At 44.2% G+C, this 24,154-nt stretch overlaps 1 protein-coding gene across 1 annotated transcript in view; it reads left to right on the top strand.

Annotated features, from left to right (window-relative positions):
• The first annotated feature begins 3,965 nt into the window (after positions 1–3,965).
• Positions 3,966–24,154, top strand: part of LOC110198386 (protein-arginine deiminase type-4) — a 48,138-nt gene continuing 27,949 nt past the window's right edge. The window contains exons 1-4 of the mRNA XM_020972630.2: positions 3,966–4,114; positions 18,879–19,056; positions 19,920–19,986; positions 23,354–23,421. Coding sequence (XP_020828289.1) covers positions 4,023–4,114; positions 18,879–19,056; positions 19,920–19,986; positions 23,354–23,421 — 405 coding nt within the window. The 5' untranslated portion in view covers positions 3,966–4,022. The remainder of the gene's footprint in view (positions 4,115–18,878; positions 19,057–19,919; positions 19,987–23,353; positions 23,422–24,154) is intronic.

Below are 24,154 nucleotides of genomic sequence, written 5' to 3'. Positions count from 1 at the left end.
TGGGAGATCTAGAAATCGACACTGCTGCCATTGACTCAGTTGCCCTGAAGCCTGCTCCTGGTTTGCTAGAGCCTGGTCTACACTGGCATGGCTTGCACTGGACTGCACTCTTTACTCACTCTGGTCCAACAGACCTTTCCTGCTGACCTTCTAAATTGTCTTGGGCTGGAAAATTGTTTCACTCCATCTTTTTGTGGGTTCTGCTACTCTAGAATTTGTATAGAGTCATTATTTAAAGGCATTTGGAAGGATTTGGGGAAGAGCTCAGGCAAGTCACTGCCCTTACTCCGCCATCTTGGATCTGCCTCCACCATTGTTTATTTCTTTATTTGTTTGTTTATTTATTTATGTATTTATTGGCTAGGCAATGGGGCCAAGTGACTTGCTCAGGGTCACTAAGCTAACAAGTATTATGTGTCTGAGGCTGGATTTGAACTCCTGAATCCAGGGCCAGTGCTCTATCCACTGCACCACCTAGCTGCCCCTACCATTGTCTATTTTAAGGTATATTCTATGAACCTATGGTTGTACGTGTGTAGACAAGCCTGACTTTTATGAGTTTCTCACACCTGTGTGACTGTGTGAGCTACCTCGTGACAGCTTCTTGCCTCGTCCTGTCTTGCAAGACACCTAGATGTCACAGAAAGGCACAAAACATCCTGGTATGGCCAGAGCATCCATCTGAAAATGAAGTCAGGGCTGGTGACTGACCAGCAAATAAGGAAAAATGACAAGCCAAGGGTCGAGTTGTCAGCAAGATCAAACATTATCTTCTCATCCAGAAACAATTCTTCTGGCCTAAAATCTCTTGCCTGTCTTTTTGGAATATCCCCTATGCATTCTCCTCTGTGTTCAAGACTGAATTATAGCTTATTTATGGGATCATAGAACGTCAGAGTGAGACAAGACCTTAGGGCTCCGATGCTTTTGATTCGCAAATGAGAAAACCAAGGCCCAGAGAGATTAGTTGACTTTTCTAAGGTCACATAGATCATGGAAAGTCATGGAATTTAGAGGTTGCAGGGACCATCTAGTCTGATCATCTCATTTTACAGATGAGGAAACTGAGGACCAGAAAAATGAACATGCCCAACGTCACTCAGATAATGAACTAGCATTCAGATCTAGGACCTCTTACCCCAATCCAAATGACTCACTATTACCCAGTGGAACACAATGTCCTTGGAGGCAAGAATTGCTTCGTTACCCTTAAACAAATGGTCATTGAATGGAATTATGACACACTTTTATGTGTGTCTCTGGTTTATCTATTTATATATACATATGTATATGCATATATACACACACATATGTGAGGGTTGGGGGCTGGAAGAGTGTGTGTATGTGTGTGTGTTTAGTCCAAGTTCTTTAACGGCTGACACTGTCATTTTTATCTTTGTATCTTCATTGCTGAGCACAGGGACCTGCCTTTACTGTATATCGGAGGGGCTTCATCAGTACTTATTAAATGGAATCAAACTGATTTTCTGATAGTCCCTCCACCCCCCAATCCCCAAAGGCTGAGATCTGTGAAAACTGGAAGTGGGTGTGAGTATCAGTGATAGCCAGGCTCTTGTCACTGCTGCCAGGAAGCCCTGGAGCAAAAAGCAGGAATAAAACCCTTGCAGGGCCCAGGCAGTTTTGTTTCTTAGTCACTAGGGAAATCGAGGTGACTCTGGCTCTTAGGGTATATCCTGTTCCCACCTCTGCTATGTAAACATATTTATTCAGGCAGAGATCTTTGTCACACTTTGGATCACACAAATTTAATGATCACTTTTTCCCCCTTTAGGTTGTTTTAGACCCTCAGCAGACTTCCTCCTGAGCCTCTGGGTTGATACTGGCTAACCCATAAGGCTCATTTACTTGGGGCCAATATCCCGGATGATAGAATTTTTCATCTCGAGCTCTGGATGCCCTTTCTGGTTCCAGGAGAGGCTAATTTAAGAGCCCTCCATGCTGCACCTAAATTCACTCATAAGGAAATAGGAAATGGACCAATGATTTCTTGGATAAAGGAAATTTCTAGGGGAGGAAATTCCCTCTCCCCATTCAGATCTCCACCTTTTCTGAAAAGCAAAACTAATAGTCTTACAGAGCTGCTAAGGACATTGAGAGGCTTAGTCATCCAGTGTGTGTCAGGAGAGGGACTGAACCCAGGTGTTCTGGGCTCCAAGGCTACCTCTTTATGTATACATTCAGTTTATATGACATACAATGTGCATGTGCATATATGCACACATAAACATACGGAGAGAACGCTTCAGGCTTCTTCACAGCAGCCCTATGAGGTAGGTCAGATGGCACAGTATAATAGCCCCACCTCAGACATGAAGTCACCAAGGCTTAGAGAAAGGCAGTGCATTACAGCACGCAGTAAAGAACTGGGACTTCTGCCTGGGTATCTTCTAACTCTAAGCCCCACTCTCCTTTTGAGACTGAGGAAGCTGTATGTGAGAAGTCCTTCCTTTGCAACCACTTTTGCCAGTTGGGGGTGGTGGGGGCCAAGGCAAAGCTCTGTTACTGGAGACATTCCAGAGCGTCTGTCTGAAGGGAAACAGACTCGGAAACGTCATCAACCCATTGTTAGGGAGGCTGCCCCCTAGTGGGGTGAACGGGGCAGGGTTGGGCTGAAGAGGCGTTCACTTGGGAGACCCAGTTGGAAAGAGAGGAGAACAGAGGGTGGCTGTTCTTCTTCAGTTGTGACTCTGTTTGGGGTTTTCTTGGCAAAGATCCTAGAGTAGTTTGCCATTTCCTTCTCCAACTCACTTTACAGATGAAGAAACTGAGGCAAACAGGGTGAAGTGACTTGCCCAGGGTCACACAGCTAGTAAGTGACTGAGTCTAGATTTGAACTCAGAAAGAGGAGTCTTCCAGCCCAGCACTCTATGCACTATGGCGCCCCCTAGATGCCTCTTGGCCAGCTAATAATAATAATAATAATAATAATAATAATGTAATACAATATTATCAAGCCTCTATTTACAAAGCCATGACTAGCTCAGTTCTTCATCGCCTTTCCCTTAAACTATTGCAAGAGTCTCCTAAGGGGGATCGACCCCCTGTCTCAGGACTCTCCCCACCCAAAGCCATCCTCTGCTCAACTGCCCAAGTGAATGTAGGTCTGACCATGTCACTCCCCTACGCACTTAACTGCAGTGGTTTCTTATTATTCCCAAGACCAAATATATGATCATCTTTTTGGCATTTCCATCCTCCACCACACGGCCCCTTTCCAGCCTCGCTGTGTATCAGTCCCCTTCTCACGCTCTACCATCCTGCCTAGCTTGTCTTCTGGCTCTTCCTCGCCCACAATTCTGAACCTGTCTCTGAGTCTTTGCTCTGGCTGTGCCCCCTGCCTGGAGCACCTAAAACAGAACTCAGGCACCACTCCGCATCTAGCCTTTCACAGTCTGCCCAGCTACTAGTGCCTCCCTCCCCAAAAACTTTGCAGTTAATTTGAATATGCAATGTATATTAAATGGAAATATAGACATATGTAAATATAAATGAACTTAAATATAAATATATGCTGTCTCCCCTAGCAGAATGTAGGTTTCCTGAAGACAGACCTTTTCCATTTTGGTTTCTGCATCTGCAGTTCCTAGCTCTGTGCCTGGACGTAGTAGGCATTTAAATATTTGTTGATTGCTTGATATGGCTGGTAATTGACCAAAAGGGGCTTCAGTGCTGGCTCTCCAGACTCCAAAGAAGGGCTGCCTGGAATGACAACTCTGCATGCCAGCAGCACCTGGGATTCAGCTCTTTCCATGTAGTAAACCTGGGATGTCTTTGGTTAATATCAAACTTCTGTTCACCAGGGGAGGCTGAATGACAACTCGCCCAGCCCCAGGCTGGGAGCCTGAGAAAGGCCCAGAGAAGCCCCAGGAGCCATGGCTGGGAACAGGGAGGAGCGAGCCACAGTGACCTCCAAACCGCATCTGCTGACTCATTTACCCAGTATAAAGGGAGCAGCCCATGGGCAGTGCTGAAGGCCTCAGGCTGGCACCACGCCCCAGAAAATGGCCCAGAAGAGGCTAGTTCGGGTTTCGCTGGATCGATCCACCTCTGCTGTGTGTGTGCTGGGCACCGAGATTGTGGTGGATGTGCAAGGGTAAGGAGAAGGGAGCTCTCCCTGGTGCCTCGGGTGGGTGTGTGGCTCTGACCCTATCTGATAAGTCCAGCAGAAGCTTTCTTCTAGTAAATGCTGTCAGCTTAGCAGTTAATGAAGCTAATAATCTCTGAGCAGTCCTGGGAAGGGCATAAATACTACAAAGAGAAAAGGAGAATCACAGGACAAGGGCCATGCCAGAGCTGGGAAGAAGAGTGAGAGAGGGCCTTAGGACACAGTTATGTCAGAGCTGGGAGGGCCCTTAGAACACAGAATGTGAAAACTAGGAGGGGACCTTAGAACACAGGATGTCAGATCTGGGAGGGGCCTTAGAACACAGCATGTCAGATCTGGGAGGGGCCGTAGAACACAGCATGTCAGAGCTGGGAGAGACCTTAGAACACAGAATGTCAGAGCTGGGAGGGCCCTTGGAACACAGGATGTCAGAGCTGGAAGGGCCCTTAGAACCCAGAATGTCAGAGCTGGAAGGGGCCTTAGAGCACAGGATGTCAGAGCTGGGAGGGACCATAATAGTCAATAGTCCAGTTCTCTCATTTCATAAATGACATTGCGGACACTTCAGGCTGTGCTGCCTCCTGTACAGAACTCTCCTGGCCTGTGGCCCTGACCTTTCACATCACCCTCTCTTGTATCCCTGTTCTCGTACACCTCTTCCTGCTGTTAGACTGTAAGCTCCTTTTTAATCTCAGAGCCGAGCACAAGATCCTGCATGTTGTACATACTTTTGCTGATTTCAGTTAAATAGAATCAAATCTCACAGTTCATTCAGTCCATCCTTTTGGCTGACTGGGAATGCCCTCTCTCTCATCTCCAACATGTGATATTTCTGCCTCTTCTTGGATACCCCCAGTGATGAGGAACTCAGTGCCTTGGATATGTCAGCCCATTGCAGTTTAGGACAACAATTATTAGGATTCCTTCGATAGGGCTGAAATCTCTCTAGCTCTAACATGTTGTTAGGCTGGAATCTGGCACTGGACTGAGGACCGGGCTTCCCCAACCCCCCAATACACACACACACACACACACACACACACACACACTCTTCCAGCCCCCAACCCTCACTTGAGACCCCAGCTTTCTCAGAAATTGCTTGAGATCTCCTTGAGTCTTCCTAATTTTGAGAAAGGTGTTTACCCCATAAGGGGAAAGTGATTCCCTTGAGGCTGAAGTCCCAGGAAGATGAAGGGGAAGAGTTAGACAAGAAGGGGTAAACAAAGGTAGGGACTGAACCTGTGATTTCGTAAATATAGAGACCTCAAGGGTGAAGAAACTCCTCCTACCAGGGTGGGTCGGCCCCTTTTTGTGAACTTAGGGTTTCAGAGAGCTGCCCAGAGTGCTGAGAGGTAGCACCATTTGTCTAGGGTCACACAGACATTATGTGTCAAAGGCAGGATCTGAATCCAGGTCTTCCTGGCTCCAGGCCAGCTTTCTATCCAATATGACATATTGACTCTTTGAAAAGAGAAGACAGTGGGACAGCTGCCCACTGCATAGATAGGGCACTGGCCCTGAAGGCAGGAGGACCTCATCTCAAATCCAGCCCTAGACACTTATTATCCATGTGACCCTGGGCAAGTCCTTTAACCCCAATTGCCTCCCAAAAAAGAAAAGGAAAGAAAATAATTGGAAACAAGGTCCTTTAAAACAAGCTAATGATTTTAAGTAGTACCCGACTAGCAATTCATTCATTCATTTCAACAAACATCTGAAAACTATCCACTAAATAAAAATCCTGGACTTGCTGCCAGTGGACAAACCAAGCAGTCCTTCCTCCTGCCCTCAAGAAGCTTACAGTCCAGTAGCAGCAGTAGCAGGGGTAGCAGGAATTGCTTTTATTAATATAGCTCTTTAAATATGTACACAGATGAATACAATGTCAATTGGCCAATGACAACTGTATGAGGGAGAAAAGTGAGTGCAGTGAGGTCCGGTGACTTCCTGGAGGAGATGGTGGAGGAGCTGAGCTTCCAGGAAGGAGAAGTAATTTGGGAGGGGGTCTAGGGCTTATCTGGCCTCCACATAAGATCATTTTGCTGTTGTCCTTGTTCAGTCATTTCTTTGTGGCCCCATTTGGGGTTTTCTTGGCAAAGATACTGGAGTGGTTTACCATTTCTGTCTCCAGTAACAGATGAAGAAACTGAAGCAGCAGAAGTTAAGTGACTTTCCCAGAGTCACATAGCCAGTAAATGTTGGAGGCCAGATTTGAACTCAGGTCTTCCTGACTCCAGGCCTATCCACTGAGTCACTTAGCTGCCCTAAGTAGTGCTCCTAGGCTCTCCTTAATTAATATGAATGATACTAATTATATCTAATGGCCAGTGCTGGGAGTAGCAACCCCAGCAAGGGACTGGGCTAGGGTTCCATCCCCTTTCTTTTTGGCAGCAGAAGGTCATTAGATTGCCGACAGAACATCTCCCCAGAGCAGGCAGGCGGCACAGCAGGCCAGCCGGTCACCTTGGATACCCACGTCACAGTCTGCCAGCACTCCCCGTCCCAGGGTGTAACCCAGGACGTTTGCCGGTCCCCAGAGCACCAGGTGGTGGGGTGCTTTGAGCACCGATCTGAACGCTCTTTGGGAACTGCAAAGCGATCTGCCATCAAACTGCAGCCCTCACAATGTGACCCAGGGACAGATGAGGAAACTGAGGCCCAAGGAGATAAATATTTTGCCCCTTTATCCAAGGAATAAGCACCAAAGGCAGGATTTGAACCTAGGTCCTTTGATTCCTAAGTCAGTGTGCTTTTTGCTATAAACAGATAACTACTATCAACCAGACGGGAACCAGCCTCTAACCTGTGGGTGGCAGGAGTCAAAGAAGCAGAGTGGGCTAGAGGCAGGAGAGTCAGGACACACACAGAAGCTTAATTAATTTCACAGTAGGAAAAATGCCATTTGCAAACAGAATCCCTGCCCCCCTCCTGAGAAGAAAGCTGCTTATGTACATGAAAGGGGCTGGCCTATCACACAGTCATTCTTCGATCTTGAGATAGTTCTCATGATTAGCATTTCTTTTTTTTTATTTCTTTTTTTAATTTTTAGGCAATTAGGGTTAAGTGACTTGCCCAGGGTCACACAGCTAGTAAGTGCATGGTTAGCATTTCTTGGGACTATACAGGTGTTCTTGGGGTCTGTGGGAACAGTCATTGTCTCAAGTCACAGCCACTCTGAGGGGCACGTAACCAGAGTTCTGTGATGGGAACAGGAATGCGGTACCTGTCAATCACAAGGAACAGGGATTGTGAACACGTGATGGACAGCCTTGGGGAAAAAGGGGAGCTAAATTCCTTAGTGAGCACCTAGTGCTGGCCCAAGTAATGCACTGGTGAGATCATTCCAGGGCAGGAAGGATTATTGTTTTGCCAAACTCAGGGCGCAACCTGCTTGCTGGGCCTTAGCTCTGGAAAACAGGGATCTCCAAAATGTTTTGGTAGTATACAGGATCATTTGAAGAACAATGCTATAGCCCTGACAGTTAGCAGGATCAAGATAGAGTTCCTATATGGGCCCAGGCTGAAAGGAGGCCTAAGATCCCTTGAGATGGCACTGAGGAGGCGCCATGGGGATTGAACGGGAATGCCACGTTTGGGGAAGAACAAGCTGGTTGGAATGTAGATTTTGTGAAAGGGAATAATAAACAAGGAGTCTGGAGAGGTAGGCTGGAAACAAATCACAAAGGGCTTTCAATGCCAAGCTAGGGAGTCTCTGTCTTCCCCTCAAAGCAACAGGGAGCCACTGAAGATTCCTGAGCAGGACAGCAACGTTGTCAGGTGTGTATGGAGCGGAGGTAAAGGAAGGGCATAAACATTTCTATAGTGTTTACTGTGTGTCTGGCTCTGGGCAAAGTCTTTTTTTTTTAAACAAATATTCTCTTTTGATCCTCACAACAACCATTCGAGGTCAATGCTATATTATTCCTATTTTGCAGATGAAGAAACTGAGGCAAACAGCAGTTAAGTGACTTTCCCAGGGTCTCACAGCTAAGAAGTGTCTTGAGGCTGGATTTGAACTCAGAGAGGAGTCTTCCTGACTCCAGGCCCGTGTTCTATCTACCTTGCCACCAACTTGAAGATGATTTTGCCAGCTCCAGCCCTTACTCTGTGACCCTAGACAAAACACTTCACTCTGCCCTAAGCCAGGGATAGGAATACTCACACAACCAGGCTCAGGCAGTTGTGTGGACTGGTGCTTGGCAGTCCTTAAAACCCTGTAGAAATATGGCCTGTCATTGCTGAAGTGCCATAGAAATGAGAGCTGCTATCTTATGAGCTCAGAGCTTGCTTCTTATCTGATAAAGCAAGTCTTTAGGGTATGTTTTTATGGAAGGCAGGAGGGTAAGAATTTGGTATCATGGGACTTGGATTCAAATCCCAGCTCTGCCACTTCCTACAATGCAATACTTCCTATGTGATGGCACACAAGTCTTTTCCCTTCTCTGAGCCTCAGTTTCCTCATCTGTAAAGTGAAAGGCTTGGAGAAAACGACCTCTAAGGTTCTTTCCGACTCTGTGTCTATGCTGCTACGTTAAGTTTTTAAGGGATGGGGCCATGTCCGAGAAAGGATGCTTGATTCTGGGGATATCCCAGCTCCAGTGCCAAGCACAATAAATGTTTGTTGATTCATTATTAGAATGTTTCTTGGTAGAGAGGTAATCTTCTGTTGCCTTTGCCTTGAATATCTTTCCTCCCCGCCCTGCCCCCTCTTCCTTTCAAAGTCAATTCCAATACCACCTCCTTCCTTGATTTTCCTTTCGATAATGACCTTTCCTTGGACCTAACCCAGAACTTTGTACCTCTTTAATAGTAGCACAGTGGGTAGGAGGCTGGCCCTAGAGTCAAGAAAACCTTATTTCCAATCTGGTCTCAGACACTTACTAACCGTGTGACCCTGGGCAAGTCACTTCACCCTGTTTGCCTCAGTTTCTTCATCTGTCAAATGAGCTGGAGAAGGAAATGACAAATTGCCTTTGTCAAGAAAACCCCAAATGGGGTCATGAAGAGTTAGACACAACTGAATGACAACGCTTTTCTATTTATATAGTACACTCTTCTCCTTGTATCTTACCCTGCTTGTGAACTTCCTTGAGGGTAGGACCAGATCTTAGCTAGACTTTAGAATCACGTGATCATCGATTTATAGCTGAAAGGGACCTTTGAAGTCATCCAGTCAGAACGCTCATTTTGCCTATTTTATAGATGAGGACGGTAAGACCAGAGACATTAAATTACTTGCCCAAGGTCACACATTTAAGGCAATAGCAGAATTAGAGCCCAGGTCCTCTATATATCTACCTTCCCTGGGCTAAGAATAATACTCTGTATTCAGTAGGCACTTAATAGATGCCTAAAAGGAAATGAAGTGAATGATGATTAATGAATACTTTAAAGACGTCATCCAAAGTAGCCCCTGTCTCTTCCAGCTTCAAGATTCCCTCCCCTGGCAAGGATGGGCCTGATGAGTAAACTAGCATTTATTAAGCACCAATTGTATACTCCTCTATCACCTTGTTTGTGCTCCACACCAGGCATGCAAAAATGAAAAGGGGCCAATAAGATCACAAGAGCATAGTCTTAGAGGTAGAAGGGACCTTAGTGGACATCAAGTCCAGCCTCTTCCTACCTTCAAGGAGCTTATAGGCTGCTCCTTCAAGTCCTAGTTAAAATCCCACCTTTCCCAAGCCCCCTTAATTCTTGTGTTTTCCCTTTGTTGATTATTTCCAATTTTTGTATAATGTGTATGTTGTCGTCTCCCTGATTAAGATTTCTGGATGGCAGGGACCATCTTTGCCTTTCTTTGTATCCCCAGCACTTCGCATGGTGCCCAGAACACAGTAGGTGCTTAATAAATGTTTACCGACTTACACACAAGTAATATTTAAGGTACAATCTTGGTTCAGTGGCAAAGAGAATGGGATTTGGAGTCAGAGGACCTGGATTTAAGTCCTGGCTCCATTCCTTATTGTCTCTGTCACTTTGAGCAACTGATTTCTCTCTCAGCCTCAGTTTTCTCATCTGCAAAATGGATCCAATCAGCCCTGGTATCCCTTCCAGCCCTAAATCTATGAGCCTGTAAGTATAAAGGAGAGGGATAAAGTACTCCTAGAGAGTAGAGGAAGAAGAAGGCATCACCTTCAGTTCTTCCTCTTTCTGTCCAGTCTATTGAACCATTGATGGCTTTTATTTTCTTTAAAAAAATATATCAATGGGAGCAGCTAGGTGGTGCAGTGGACAGAGCACCAGCCCTGGATTCAGGAGGACCTGAGTTCAAATCTGGTGTCAGACACATAACACTTACTAGATGTGTGACCCTGGGCAAGTCACTTAACCCCACTGCCTAGCCCCCCCCCAAATATATCTCTCAATGCGCTTTTCTTTTCTAAAAAAAACCAAACATTGTCATTTTCCAATAATTCCTCACACCCAATAGACTCTCCCTTGTAACAAATAAATGCATTAAAACAAAAACAAATTCATACATTGGCCATCTCTGGACACATACGCCTCAGTTTGAACTGAAGGTCTATCCCCTGTTTGATGATGTAGGGAGGAATGCTTCATCTTCAGTCCTCTGAATGGGCAGTGATTAGGCATGGATGGCATAGATGGGCTGCTAGCCATTGGAGAGAGCCAATGATGTGATAGATTGATTAGTCAACCAGGAAGCATATATATCAGACATGGTGGTAGGCTCTGGAAGTATAAAAACAAAGCAAAGCAAAAACCAGTCCTTACCCTCAAGGAGCTTACATTCCATGTGACAACACAAGTCTACACGTAAAACTATATGTGAAATGCATATATCAATATATATTTATAAATACATATGTATACAAAGTCACCTTTATTTTAGGAATAAGGAAATGGAGGTCCCAAGAGGTTTCGTCATTTGATCACAGATGTAGAAGAAAGTGGGAAAACCAGGATTCAATCTCAGGTCATCTGACTCCACAGTCTTTCCTCTGGGTTCTTGTCTCCTTGGCATGGGTTGTAGGCCTTTGTGAGATCTCATGGAGGCAGAACAGATTTGCCAGGCCAGCTGATCTGTTGGTGGAACCAAAAACTGACCCAGCTGGTTCAGGACAACTGCCTCTCAAATCATAGAAGGGTTTGTTCACACACACACACACACACACACACACACAACACACACACACACACACATACACTCCTACCTTCCAGACATTGCTCAGGTTGACAAACCCTTCCAGCAGGGCTTAGACAACTCAATGAACTCTTACCTCTTACAAAGATTGACGGGCTGTCAGTGACGTATGATGGAAAGACTGCTGGCCTTGTAGTCAGCAAAGGGTAGGATTCCAATCTCTCCTCTGATGCTTATGAGCTGGGTGACTAGAGGTAAATCTTCTAACCTCTCTGAGTCATGGTTTCCTCCTCTGTAAAAGGGGGTGAAAGTACCCATAGCACCTGTCTTCCTGGGCCATTGTGAAAGAGCCTCACAAACTTTTTAGCCCTCTAGGACAGTGTCATGCCTCACTGTTCCTCCTCCATCCTCACCTCCTCCGGTTGATTTTTTTTTACCCCAACTGGAAGATTTTATATTTATTCCTACTGAATTTCATCTTATTGGATTTAGCCCAAAGTCTTATTAACCTTACTAGATGGCATATTAGTGCACAGAACGATGGGCCTGGAGTCAGTAAGACTCATCTTCCTGAGTTCAAATCCAGCCTCAGATACTTACTAGCTGTGTGACCTTAGGCAAGTCTCTTCACCCTATTTGCCTCAATTTACTCATCTGTAAAGTGGGTTGGAGAAGGAAACGGTAAACCACTTTAGTATCTTTGCCAAGAAAACCCCAAGGAGGTCGCAAAGAACTGGACATGACTGAAAACGACTGAACAACGACTTAACCTCTCACCGAGCTCCTTCCATTTAATCTTTCCAGTTCCCCTTTTCTGACTTCTCTGACTTAGCAGTCTTTCTAAAAAAAAAAAACCTTCATCCTTGTTGGCTTCTGGGCTCAGGCCAGAGGTGTGCTGAGCTGATTGTTAAATTTTCAGTGTAAGCATTTATACCTCAGAAATTGGCAAACATTACAAACCAGGACTCGATCTATTGTTTTGTGGATTGTCTAAACTTAAGAAACTGACGGAAAAGTGTTAATAATTCAACTTAAACTTAGAAATGTGTCAGGGTTAAATCTACCCAACACCCCTACCACCACCACCAAAGCTGGTTGTTAAACATTCACCACTGGCTTTATTTAATTCTACTGACTCCTCCTCCACCCCTCCTCACCTCTTCCACTAACTCTCATAGATCCAGATCAGGCATTCTTAACTGGAACCTTTTGGAAGTCTGGTCAAAGACCTCTTCTCAGAAGAATGTTTTTAAATATACAAAATAAAATATAGAATATGACAAAGGAAACCAATTTTATTGAAATACAGTGGTCAGGGGTAGCTAGGTGGTGCAATGGATAGATCACTGGCCCTAGAGTTCAGGTCAGAAGGACCTGAATTCAAATCCAGCCATAGACACTTATTAGCTGTATGACCCTAGGCAAGTCACTTAACCCCAATTGCAAAAAAGAAAAAGAGAGAGAGAGAAAGAAAGAAAGAAAGAAAGAAAGAAAGAAAGAAAGAAAGAAAGAAAGAAAGAAAGAAAGAAAGAAAGAAAGAAAGAAAGATAGTGGTCAAAATATTGGGAAAAAACACACACAAGTCCATGGGCCCCAATTTAAGAATCCTTGATGGAGTTAAACCGGATGGGAGCTCAGGGGTTCCCCAAAGCAGACTGAGCTGAGGCACAGCAGAGAGTGAACCATCAGGCTGTTTGCTCAGTGGCTGACTAGCTAGAGAGAGCTAGAGGAAGAGGCTGGGTGTGGCTTCCTGGGCCAACGAAGGTTCAGTAAGGAGTTCTTAGAACATACCCATGGGCAGCCTCATTCAGCTTTGGAGCACGAGTTTGGTCCTTGGCTAAGGGCTGATGGGGCAGGTTGTCTGCAATTGCACAATCAAGTCACACAGATCCAGTTTGACGGCTTTTCAGGAGCCCAGGGAGATGGGGCAGTGCCAAAGAAGAGATCAGATGTTTATGAGACCCAGGAAGGCATCCACTTAAGAGGAAGTGTCCTGGGACCAGCATGGGACCAGGAATCAGGAGACCCAGGTTCTCCATCCAGGTCTACTATTAACTGGCTATGTGACCTTGGTCAATTCATCCCTCATCTCTGGGAGTCATCTGCAAAAGGAGAGGATTGAATAAGAAATACTTAAGTGCTGGCTGGGGATAGGGGACTGTGCTTAGCCCTGGGGGCGATAGGATGTTTACATAAGAGATAGGCCTTGTTCTCATAGACTCACAGTCTAGAAAGCGGGGTAAGGCACCAGCACACACAGCAGTTATTTAAAAAAAAAAAGGATTAGAGAATCTTAGTATCATAGACCTGGAGCTGGAAGAAACCGGAGATGGCACTGAATCCAACCTTTTTTAGATGAGAAAACTGAGACAGGCAGAGATTAAGTGACTTGCCCAGGGTCACACAGCTAGGGAGTATCTGAGGCTGGATTTGAACTCAGGTCTTCCTGACTCCAGACCCAACACTGCTCTGTGGTGCCCCGGAGCAGCTTCTAGTTTTACTTCCAGGACATTCCAAGAACCTCTAACTTTGCTGATGTGGAAAGACTACTGTGCTGGGGGTTGTCTCAGGCTAGGGTCCGAGTCCCAGATCTGACATTTCCCAGAATCCTAGAATCTCAGACTGGGATGAGACCTCAGACGCCATCTTGTATAATCTGTGCCTGAACAAGAGTCCCTTCTAAAGAGGGTCCTCAGCAAGGGGTTCTCCTACTTTCCTGAAAGACTTCTTTGAGAGTTACTATGAATGAAATATCCACCCACTTGTTGCCAATCTGGTGGTAAGCTGAACTCAGCTAGGTTGGTCTTCTGGTGATGGATACATGGGTTCAAATCCCACCTTGATTATTAAGCCAGTCCCTCTGCCTCTCTGGGCTTCAGTTTCATTATTTGTGAAATGTGTGAGTGAGACTCGATGGCTTCTCAGGTCCCTTCCAGCCCGTGAACTCCTCTGTGCCTCAGTTTCCTTATCTGCGGGTTGGACTCCATGGCCTTCAAGGTCCCTTCGAGCTTTGAGCATATCAGCCCAGGATGCTTTCCTTGACACCTTTCTGGCTGGACAGGACTGGATAGAGTTTGCCCATTGCTGGGGTAGTCTCTGAGAGGCCGTCCTCACTGTCAAGGATCTCCCATTGAGCATCAGACAGCCCAAATGTCAGGACTGGCATACTGAAAAGAACAGTGGTCCTGGGTTCAGGTCCTCCCTCTGGTGATTGTCCCTTGTGTGTTTCGGGACAACTCACTTTGCCATCTGGGGCCTCAGTTTCTTCATCTGTAAAATGAGCAGATTGGACTCGGCAACTGAGAGCCCTTCCAACTCTAGGTCTGTGATTGGCCATTTCTCCATTTAATACTGCTTTAATCCTGGCATACCCCTGCCCAAATACCTGCCTAAGCCCTGAAGAAGAGATGAAAAATGAACCTCCTCTCTTCTTTGCAGAAGTGGGGGACCATGGGTATAGAATACTGCATACACTGTCAGACTCAATTGCTTTTGGTTGGTGAGTTTTGCTGAACAATGTTTCTCTCTCTCTCTCTCTCTCTCTCTCTCTCTCTCTCTCTCTCTCTCTCCCTCTCTCCTCTTTCTCTCTCCTCTTTTTTGTCTATCTCTCCCTTTCCTTCCACTTTCCTCCTCTCTTCTCTCTCTCTTCCTCTTCTGTCTTTCTTTCTCTCTCTGTCTTTCTTTTTCTATCTTATTATTTGTTTCCAGAGATGGCTCCCTAGGTAGAGGTGCATTCTCCGAGTTGGTGTGGTAGTGTAATGAAAGAGTATTGCATTGGCCTTAGAAACAGGAGACAAGAGTTTGTATCCCAGAGAGGAAGTTCACTCACTGAATTCATATGAGCAAATCACAGTTTCAGCAGATTTAGCATTAGAAGGGCCCTTAGAGACCGTCTAGTCCAGGGGTTCTTAACCTGGAGGTCCATGAAGTTGCTTTTTAAGGTATTTCATTAACTATTCATTCTCCTTGGTTTCCCTTATGATCCCTTGCATTTTATTTCATGCACTTAAAAACATTCTTCTGAGAAGGGGTCCCTAAGCTTCACCAGGCTTCCAGGAATCCAGAGGATCCTGGACACAAAGGGATCCGGGACACGATAAAGGTTAGAGTCCAAGCCCTTTATTTTATAGAGGGGGAAACTGAGATTCAAAGAGAAGTGACTTGCTTAAGAGCATATAGGGGCTGAGCTGGGATTATGAACCCAGGTCTTCTGACTCTAAATCTTCCTCAGGCCCACTTGAGAAGTCTTTCAAGCTTGGCAAGATCTGTGCTTACACTCCACTGTTAGGGCCTTCTGTAACCTAGGGTCACAAAGCTGTGATGAAACATGAGAAGAAGGTCTCTTTGGAAGGATAATAAAATAAAGATGGCAATAAATGTCAGTCATGTCTGATATCTGCAGTGCCTTACATTTCTCAAAGCACTTTTTGAGCACCTATCCGATTTCATTAGCTAATGGCATTGACTTACCCTCAGAAACTTTACTGGGACCACACCCTCAAAACCCCAGCTCATAAATTCACCTCCTTGGGGCAGCGTTTGAAAAGCTGCCCAGGATCATAGAAAGAGCCCTGGATTTCAAGTTAGTAAACTTGGGTTCAAGTTCAGGCTCTAACATTTGCTAGTGGTAAGACTTGGGCAAATCACTTTAACCTCTGCAAACCTCGGTTTCTTGATCTGTAAAATGGACATAATGCCTTCCTTGCCTGATTCACAGGAAGGATTTAATGAGCCAATGGATCAGAAACCCCTTTGAAAACTATGAAGCATTGTGCAAATGTGGAATGTTGGTAAACCTGTGGAGACTTTTCCTTACTGTGGCTTTCCTCTTGATTTAATTCAATAAACCTCTACTCATTTACCAAGCATGGTAGGTGCAGAGTACTGTGTTGAGTCAGAGAGAGGTTTAAAGTTTGATAAGAAAGTCCCTGATCTCATGGAGTTCACCGTCCAGTGGGATTATGGGGGTAAGGGAAGAATTCCCAAGTATATAGATAACTGAAATACATGTTACGTCATCAGAGCATTGGGCTAGTGATAAAGTCTGGATTTGGGATTTCATTAGCACAGGGAAGGCCCACATGAGGAAACACCCCCTACCAATGGGAGTCAGCACTTTCTGTACAATCTATAATCCTAGAAAATTGATGAGGGTGTGAGGGGGGAGGGGGAGGACTGATTCATAGAGTTAAGTAACTTGCTGGGGGTGGGGGAGGGATTCACATTGGTAATATATATCAGAGATAAAAATTGAACTCAGATCTTCCCAGCTCAGAGGTCAGCTCTCTATTCATTATGCCAACAACATGGAATCTCCAATTCATAAGAAAGGACCAAAAACAAATGAATAAAACAAAAGAATGAAATGATCCATGGAGGTCCAAGGTAGAGTTGGATTTGCTTGGGCTCTAGGAAGAGGTAGGTGCAGTGAGGAGGTGCAGTGGATAGAGCCCTAGCCCTGGAGTCAGGAAGACCTGAGTTCAAATCTGATTTCAGACACTTACCAGCTGTGTGACCCTGGGCAGGTCACTTCACCCTGTTTGCCTCAGTTTCCTCATCTGTAAAATGAGCTGGAGAAAGAAATGACAAACCACTCTAGTGTCTTTGCCAAGAAAACTCCAAATGGAGTCACAAAGAGTCAAACATGACTGAAAAACCACTAAACAACAATAACATGGAGGAAGTTGTGTTTGACTCTTAAAATGTTAGAACTGGAAGAATCCTTACACACCAATGAGTCCGACCCCCTTCTTTTTAAAAGGAGGAAACTGAGGCTCAGGAAAGGACAGTGACTTGCCCAAGAACACACTCACATAGAGTGAATGGCAGAGCTGGGATGCAGGCTAATTTCTTTTGGTTTTTTTTTAAGGTCTGTTTTTATTTTTTATCTTTGTATTCCTAGTCCTTAATTAAAACAGTGACCTTCATTAGTGTGAAATTAATAAATGCTTAATAGATTGAACAATTTAATTGCAGATAGATAAGAAGAAGTCAATTAATAGATTGACGACACATTAAACAGAGTCCAGATTCTGAATTTTACTCAACATCAGTTCATGCTAACAAGAGAAACCTTACCTACAAGCTAATTTCTTTTGACTCTGAGTTCACTGCTCCTCTTACCCCACCGCCTCGTGGCTTTAAAAGCTGGGAAGGAACAAGCAGACAAAGGGAATCACTATCACCAGTCAGGGTTTTTGTTTTTGTTTTGTTTGTTTTGTTTATTTTGGCTTGGTTTTTAACTACATGAATTCATGCGTGTCGTTGCTTTCTTTGATTTGTGGCTTGGCTTGGGGAAATGATGAGCTGGTCACATAGCATGAATGGCGGAAACCCTATAGACAGTACTTGTTTTCCATTGATATCCATATAACGCCAAGGAAATAAGAGGAAGCCCCTTCTGGTGGCTTCTGGGAGTACATGGACACAGACAAGCACATGGACATGCCCAGGATGGACATATGTGCATGGGCTATTCTCTGAACCACTGGTGGGAGCATCCATGTCAATGAGGTAGATCATAGAGCCATCAGAATACTGGGGCATTGGAGTAGATGTGTTATTTTCTAAGAAGTGTCCTTCCATTATTTTCCTACATGGATTGTAAGCCCACCGAGGGCAGGGAATGGAACTACTGTTTCTACTGATCTTCTTTATCCAAGATGCTCAGTCTTCTGTCTCTGTGCTTTTGTTCTCCATCCCTAGAATGCTTTCTTTCCTCATTTCCATGTCTTGGAATACCTAGCTCCCTTCAACGTCATTTCCAAATCATACCATCCATACTCTAATTATCCTCCTCCTCCTTTGACCAGAACCTGGACTCTGTCTCTGGGTCATCTCACTGGTGACCTTATCTTCCCCAGAAGCAGGACTCCATGTCATATCATAATACTAATAACAACAACTAACATTTATAAAGCACTTACTGTGTGCCAGACACTGCTTTACAATCAGTGTCTTGTCTGATCCTCACAACAATCCTGGGAAGCAGGGGATATTATCATCCCCGTTTTACAGTTGAAGGAACTACGGCAAACAGTGGTCAAAGGATTTTCCCAGGGTCACACAACTAGTAACTAGTAAGTGTCTGAGACTGGATTTGAACTCAAGTCTTCCTGGTCTAGGCCCAGAACTCTATCTACTGCATCTTCTCCCTGCCTTCCCAGACATTTCCAAAGCATGCTACTAGACTCTGTTTTCCCTCCTTCTTTCCGATTCCCCGTTTTGTGTAGTCTTCCTCCATCAGAATGTAAGTTCCTTGAGGGCAGGTATTGTACAGTGCCTGGCACATAGTGAGTGTTTACTACATACTCCTCTCTTTCCCCTCCCTCCCTCTCCCTCCCTTTCTCCCTTCCTCCTTCCTTTCTTCCTTCCCTCCCACCTTTCCTTCTATCCATCCATCCTTCCTTCCTCCTTCCTTCCCTCCCTCCTTCCCTCCCTTCTTCCATCATTTCTCCCTCCCTTCCTTTCTTCATACCTAGCATGGTAGCTAATCAAATGTAAACCAGCTGATTGACTTACATTTACTCCTAGTAATGATGAATCCATTGCTTCCAGGGGGGAGTGGGAAAGGTGGGTGCAGTGACATTCATTGCTCCTTTGATTTCATGCATCTCTCTCCCCCTGCTTCTCTCCATGATCCAGATGTGCCCCAGCTGGGTGCAAGTTCTTTGAAATCTGTGCTACACCAGGAGTGGTCGTTGACCTCAACTGCCATCCTATCAAGAGGTCACCCTCAGGCATTTCTAAATGTCTTCTGGAGCCTGGGGTGGAGATGACAGTGAGGATGAAAGCCCCAAGCACCCTTCTTAATGATCAACAGGTGAGTGTGATTGTGGAAGACAAAACTGAGCATTAGGGGTGTTTGGCTTATATTTGTATTCACGGAGTTTAGCACAGTATCTGGCACATAGCAAGCACTTAACAAAAGCTTGTTGACTTGAAAAAGATCTGGGAGATTTATTGTACTGCAAGTTCAATATGAGTGATGTCAGCAAAAGAAGAGCACACATGACCTTGGGCTATAGTAAAAGGCAGCGTGGCAAAGACTAGTGGTCCTGCTTTATTTGGTCCTTGTCAGGTCACATCTGGCATTATGTTCAGTTCTGAGTACTTCCATTTAGTAAGCACAGAACAAGCCGGAGAGTGTATAAAGAAGGGCAACCCGAATAGTGAAAGACCTCTAGCTTCTTCATATGGTGACTGATTCAAGAATATGAAGATGTCTCGTTACAGAAAAGAAGACGGGGCAAGAGATAAGATAACTGTCTTCAAATATTGGAAGGAATATCATGTAGAAGAGAGATTACATTTGATTTTCCCAGAGTACAGAATAATAGCAATTAATACTATTAACAATAGCTACCATGTATATAGTACTTTAAAGTGTGCAAAGAGCTTTACAAATATTATCTAATTTTATCATTTATTAATCATAATAGCTAGCCTTCCCTCCATTAATTATCTATCTATCCTGCATATATCTTGCTTTGGCTTAGGGTTAGGGTTTTTCTTACTCTCAAACCCAGTGCTCTCTCCACTATGCCCCCTAGCTGGTTTGGTAGCTAATATTCTAGGGTTTTGTGAACATTAGATCGCCATGTTGTTGGTCTCTTTCCTCCTTTCTGACAGCAGATAATACACCATAGGCTGAAATTACAAGTGCCTTTCTATATTGTTCTGCAGGTCAAGATCTCCTATTTAGGATCCAAATCGAGTTCTGCCCAGGCCTTGCTGTACCTCACTGGTGTCCGTAAGTGACATTTCTGATTCTATTGGAGTGGAACTCAAAAGGTCTCATCATCTGGTTTGAGTTACTGTAATTAGAGAGAGAGAGGCACTGAATATTAGAAAAATAACCATTTTGTGAGGTCTAATTCTTGTTCCTCTGCTGACATCCTCTCTGAATACCTTTCCTGGGGGTGTCAAGGCAATCCCATTTTCTAGAAGGCTGTATTTAGAGAATAAGTGTTGGCTGGAAAATTGGGAAGGCCATGGGTACATTGGAGAGTGTCCAGAGAAGGGCAACCAGGATGGGGAAGGGCCTGGAATCTGCGTCACGAGATCAATTTAAGGACCTAGGGTTGTTGAGCCCGGAGAAGACATGAGTTGGTCAGGGGAGACATAAAAGCCATCTTCAAGTAGCTAAAGGACACTCTCAGGGAAGAGGGGATCAGATTGGGTTGCGTTTACCCTGAGGGGACTGAGATGGAAACAATGAGTTGGAGTCACAAATGCCAGCCTTAGGCTTGACATCAGAACACATTCTCTAATAAAAATGGAATGGGCTGCCCCTGGAGGTACTTGGTCCCCCTTCACTGGGGGGTCTTCAAGCAGAGACTGGGTGACCGCTTCTCTGGATACTGAGGTGGGGATGGGGTTATCCATTCAGATATGAGCTGGACTAGGTGGTCTCTGAGATCATACAATGATGGATCTAGAGCTGAAAGGAAACTTGTCCAACCCCCCCCCACACATCACATAGCTAAGTAGTACAGTGGGTACTTAGAAGGCAGGAAGATCTATGTTCGAATTCTACCTCAGACACACACTAGCTGTATGACCCTGGGACAAGTTGCTTTAATTGCCACCTGCCTCAGTTTCCTCATCTGTAAAATGGAAATAATAATAATAATAGTGCCCACTCCACAGGGTTGTTACAAGGATAAAATGGTACAGTGCTTTGCAAACCTTAAAGCACCATATAAATGCTAGCTATTATTAAGTGTGGGAGGCAAGATTCGAACCCAGGGCTTCCTGACAGCAAGTCTGGTGCTCTTTTCACTCCTTGACACTGCCTCTCCACCTCTGAAATTCTATGGTTCTATGAGGTCTTCCTAAGCTAAAAGGAACCATGTGCCATTTGGCTTGCCTTGGTTTGGAGAGGCTGATTACCAGGTTGGCCGTGGCAACTGATTTTTCAGCCATAACAACCGTGCCATCTACCAAACCAAGCCTGTTATTTTTCTTGGTGCAGGGAGTACCTGAACCTACAAAATCATAAATCATCGAAGTATGGAGGTATAGAGATCATCAGAGATAATATAATCAGGCAATGTGCTGTAGTGGGAAGAATGATGAATTTGGAGTCACAGGACCAGTCAAATCCCAACTCTGCCACTTGCTTAAAATCCAGAACATTCTGCTTCTTTCCTTGATGAATTTAGTTCCTGTCTTTCTTTCCTCCTCGTCCCCTGCCATTGTACTACCGGACTTCAATATACATATTAATGATCTCACAAATACCCTACCTTCACAATTCCTCAGGCTATTCACTATTCCCTCCAGCTCAGTCTCACACACACACACACACACACACACACACACACATCATTGACCTTGCTTAATTCTTTACTTACAGCCCCCCACCTCTGCAAAAGGTGGGAGTCAGGCTTCCCTGAAGTCACAGTAGATCACTAAGTTGAACGAAATTCTAAAGGCAAATTCTTTTGTCTTGTAGACACTGTATACATTGTTCTCCTGGTTCTGCTTACTTTACTCTGTATCAGCTCTTGTAAGTCTTCCTCAGTTTCTCTGGATTCGTCATATTCGTCATTTCTTACAATATAACAATATTCTATTACATTTGTTTAATAAGATTATTTTATATGTATATATACACATATAAAATAATCTTATTTTATATGTATATATATACATATAAAATAATCTTATTATTTTATATATATATATATGTATATATACATACACATATACACACACGTATATCATAAATTTATCTGGACAAAAGATCAAGAATCTCAAGGGAAATTATATTTTTTAAAAAACTGAAATGGAAAGGGGCTGAGCAGCACCAGATCTCACACTATTCTACAATGCAGTAATCATCAAAAATGATTTAGTGTTGGTTAAAAAATGAACTGGAAGAGATTAGATATATACCATACCATTCTTTGTTATAAAGTAGCCTAGTGTTCCATAAAACCAAAGGCGCCATCTACTGGAGTAAGGACTCTATTTAAGAAATACTACTGCTAAAAATGGAAAACAGTCTGGCGGCAATTAGGTTTACACCAAGACCTCACATCATATATCAAGATTATCTCCAAATATAGTAGACTTAGTTTTCCCAGCAGTTCTTGTCAAATAGAAAATCCCTGACCTAGTGGCTGATGTCTTCAGATTTTATGAACACCGTTGCATTTAATTGGCTAGCTTGTATCTTGTTTGTGTTATGGTTACTGCTTTACCAGCAACTTCTTAAAACTGAGTTAAAACTAAAATTTAATTTTAAATTTAAATAAACATTAAACATTTTTTATCCATTTTATTTTTAAATTGACTATTATTTCCAACATTCTTTCCCATCCTGCCCTTCTAAAGAGCCTTCCCTTATAATAAAAAATTTTTTAGAGAAAGAAAAATGAAATAAGCCAAGCCCATCAACATACGAAAAAAAAATCTGATATTATAGGCAATGTTCCCTATCCATGGACCTCCACTTCTCCAAAACAGCTTAGGGAGGTGGGTTTTTTTCCATCTTTTCTTTGAGACTAAACTTGTTCTTTATAATTTATAAGCATTCAGTTTTGATCATTTTATTTTATTTCATTTTATTTATTTTTGGCTAGGCAATGGGGTTAAATGACTTGCCCAGGGTCACACAGCTAGTAAGTGTTATGTGTCTGAGTCCAGGTTTGAACTCAGGTCCTCCTAAATCCAGGGCTGGTGCTCTATCCACTGCGCCACCTAGTGCTGTCCCTGTTTTGATTATTTTAGAGTGGTTGATATGTCCACTTACATTGTTGCAGTCATACTATTTTCCTGGCTTTGCTCACTTCTCTCTGTATCAGTTCATATAAGTCTTCCCATGCTTCTCTGTATTACTCATGTTTATCCTCTCTTACAGCACAGTGGTATTCTATCACATTGATACACCCAACGTGCTTAGCTACTCTTTAATCAATGGGCACCTACTTTGTTTCCAGTTATTTGCTGCCATAGAAAGGCTGCTATAAGTATCTGGGGGGGGTGGTATATGGACCTTTTCTTTTTGTTAGTGACCACTTGGGACTATACACGTAGCCATGGGATCTCTGGGTCAAAGTGTATAGTCTCTTTATTTCATTAGCAACTCCTTCTGTTGGCTCCTGTTTCAGAAATCTCCCTGGATGTTGACACTTATCGAAATGGCAGAGTAAAGCCTACTGATGGCAAGATTGACAAGGTAAACATGAGGGGTTTTTCCTCATCCAGGGAGCCGGGAGAGGATGAAGCTGTTGACTTACTGTTCCCATTCTGTTCTAGATTTCCCAAGGTGGTGGGTGTCACCTGGTGGTGGGAAAGTGTGGGGAGCAGCAGCTCAGACTTGTAGCAGTCTTGAACAAGGCATGTTTGCCATAGACCACAAGCTCTGCAGAGTAGGGCCCATGGAGTGTCACACATTGAAAGCCTTAGATTGTTCTTCTAGGAGAGACCCCAGAAAGAAGTCTTGGGAACAAGAAAGAAGGGTTGATTAGGGACAAGATTGGATGGTCCAGCACTTCATCACCTGCCCCTCCCCCAAAAAAACCCCTCAAACATATCCACCTCCCCTGATTGCATTACTCACACCACAGTCAAAAGAGCTCTAGACCTAGAGTCAAACGCACATTCACTTGCCATTTGGATTACTTAACTCACTGTGTGACTTTGCACATGCCCTTCCGAGTCAATTTCTTTCTGGGCAAAATGGGAATTCAACAACATTTATTAAGCAAGGAACCACATAACAAGAATGAGAGGCAGCATGATATAGGGAATGAAGACCTGCCCTTGGAGTCAGGAAGACATGATACATACTGGCTCTGAGGCACGCTGGCTGTCAGTAACCAAGTCACTTACTTCTCAGTGCCCCAAGGGATGTTCTAAACTTAAGTTGGAGGAAAGGTGCTGATCTGCATTGGTGGATGGAGTCTTCT

Source organism: Phascolarctos cinereus, unplaced genomic scaffold (assembly GCF_003287225.1).
Source record: "Phascolarctos cinereus isolate Bilbo 61053 unplaced genomic scaffold, phaCin_HiC Scaffold_726;HRSCAF=1367, whole genome shotgun sequence".
Classification (NCBI taxonomy): domain Eukaryota; kingdom Metazoa; phylum Chordata; class Mammalia; order Diprotodontia; family Phascolarctidae; genus Phascolarctos; species Phascolarctos cinereus.
This window is presented reverse-complemented; position numbering and strand designations above follow the sequence as displayed.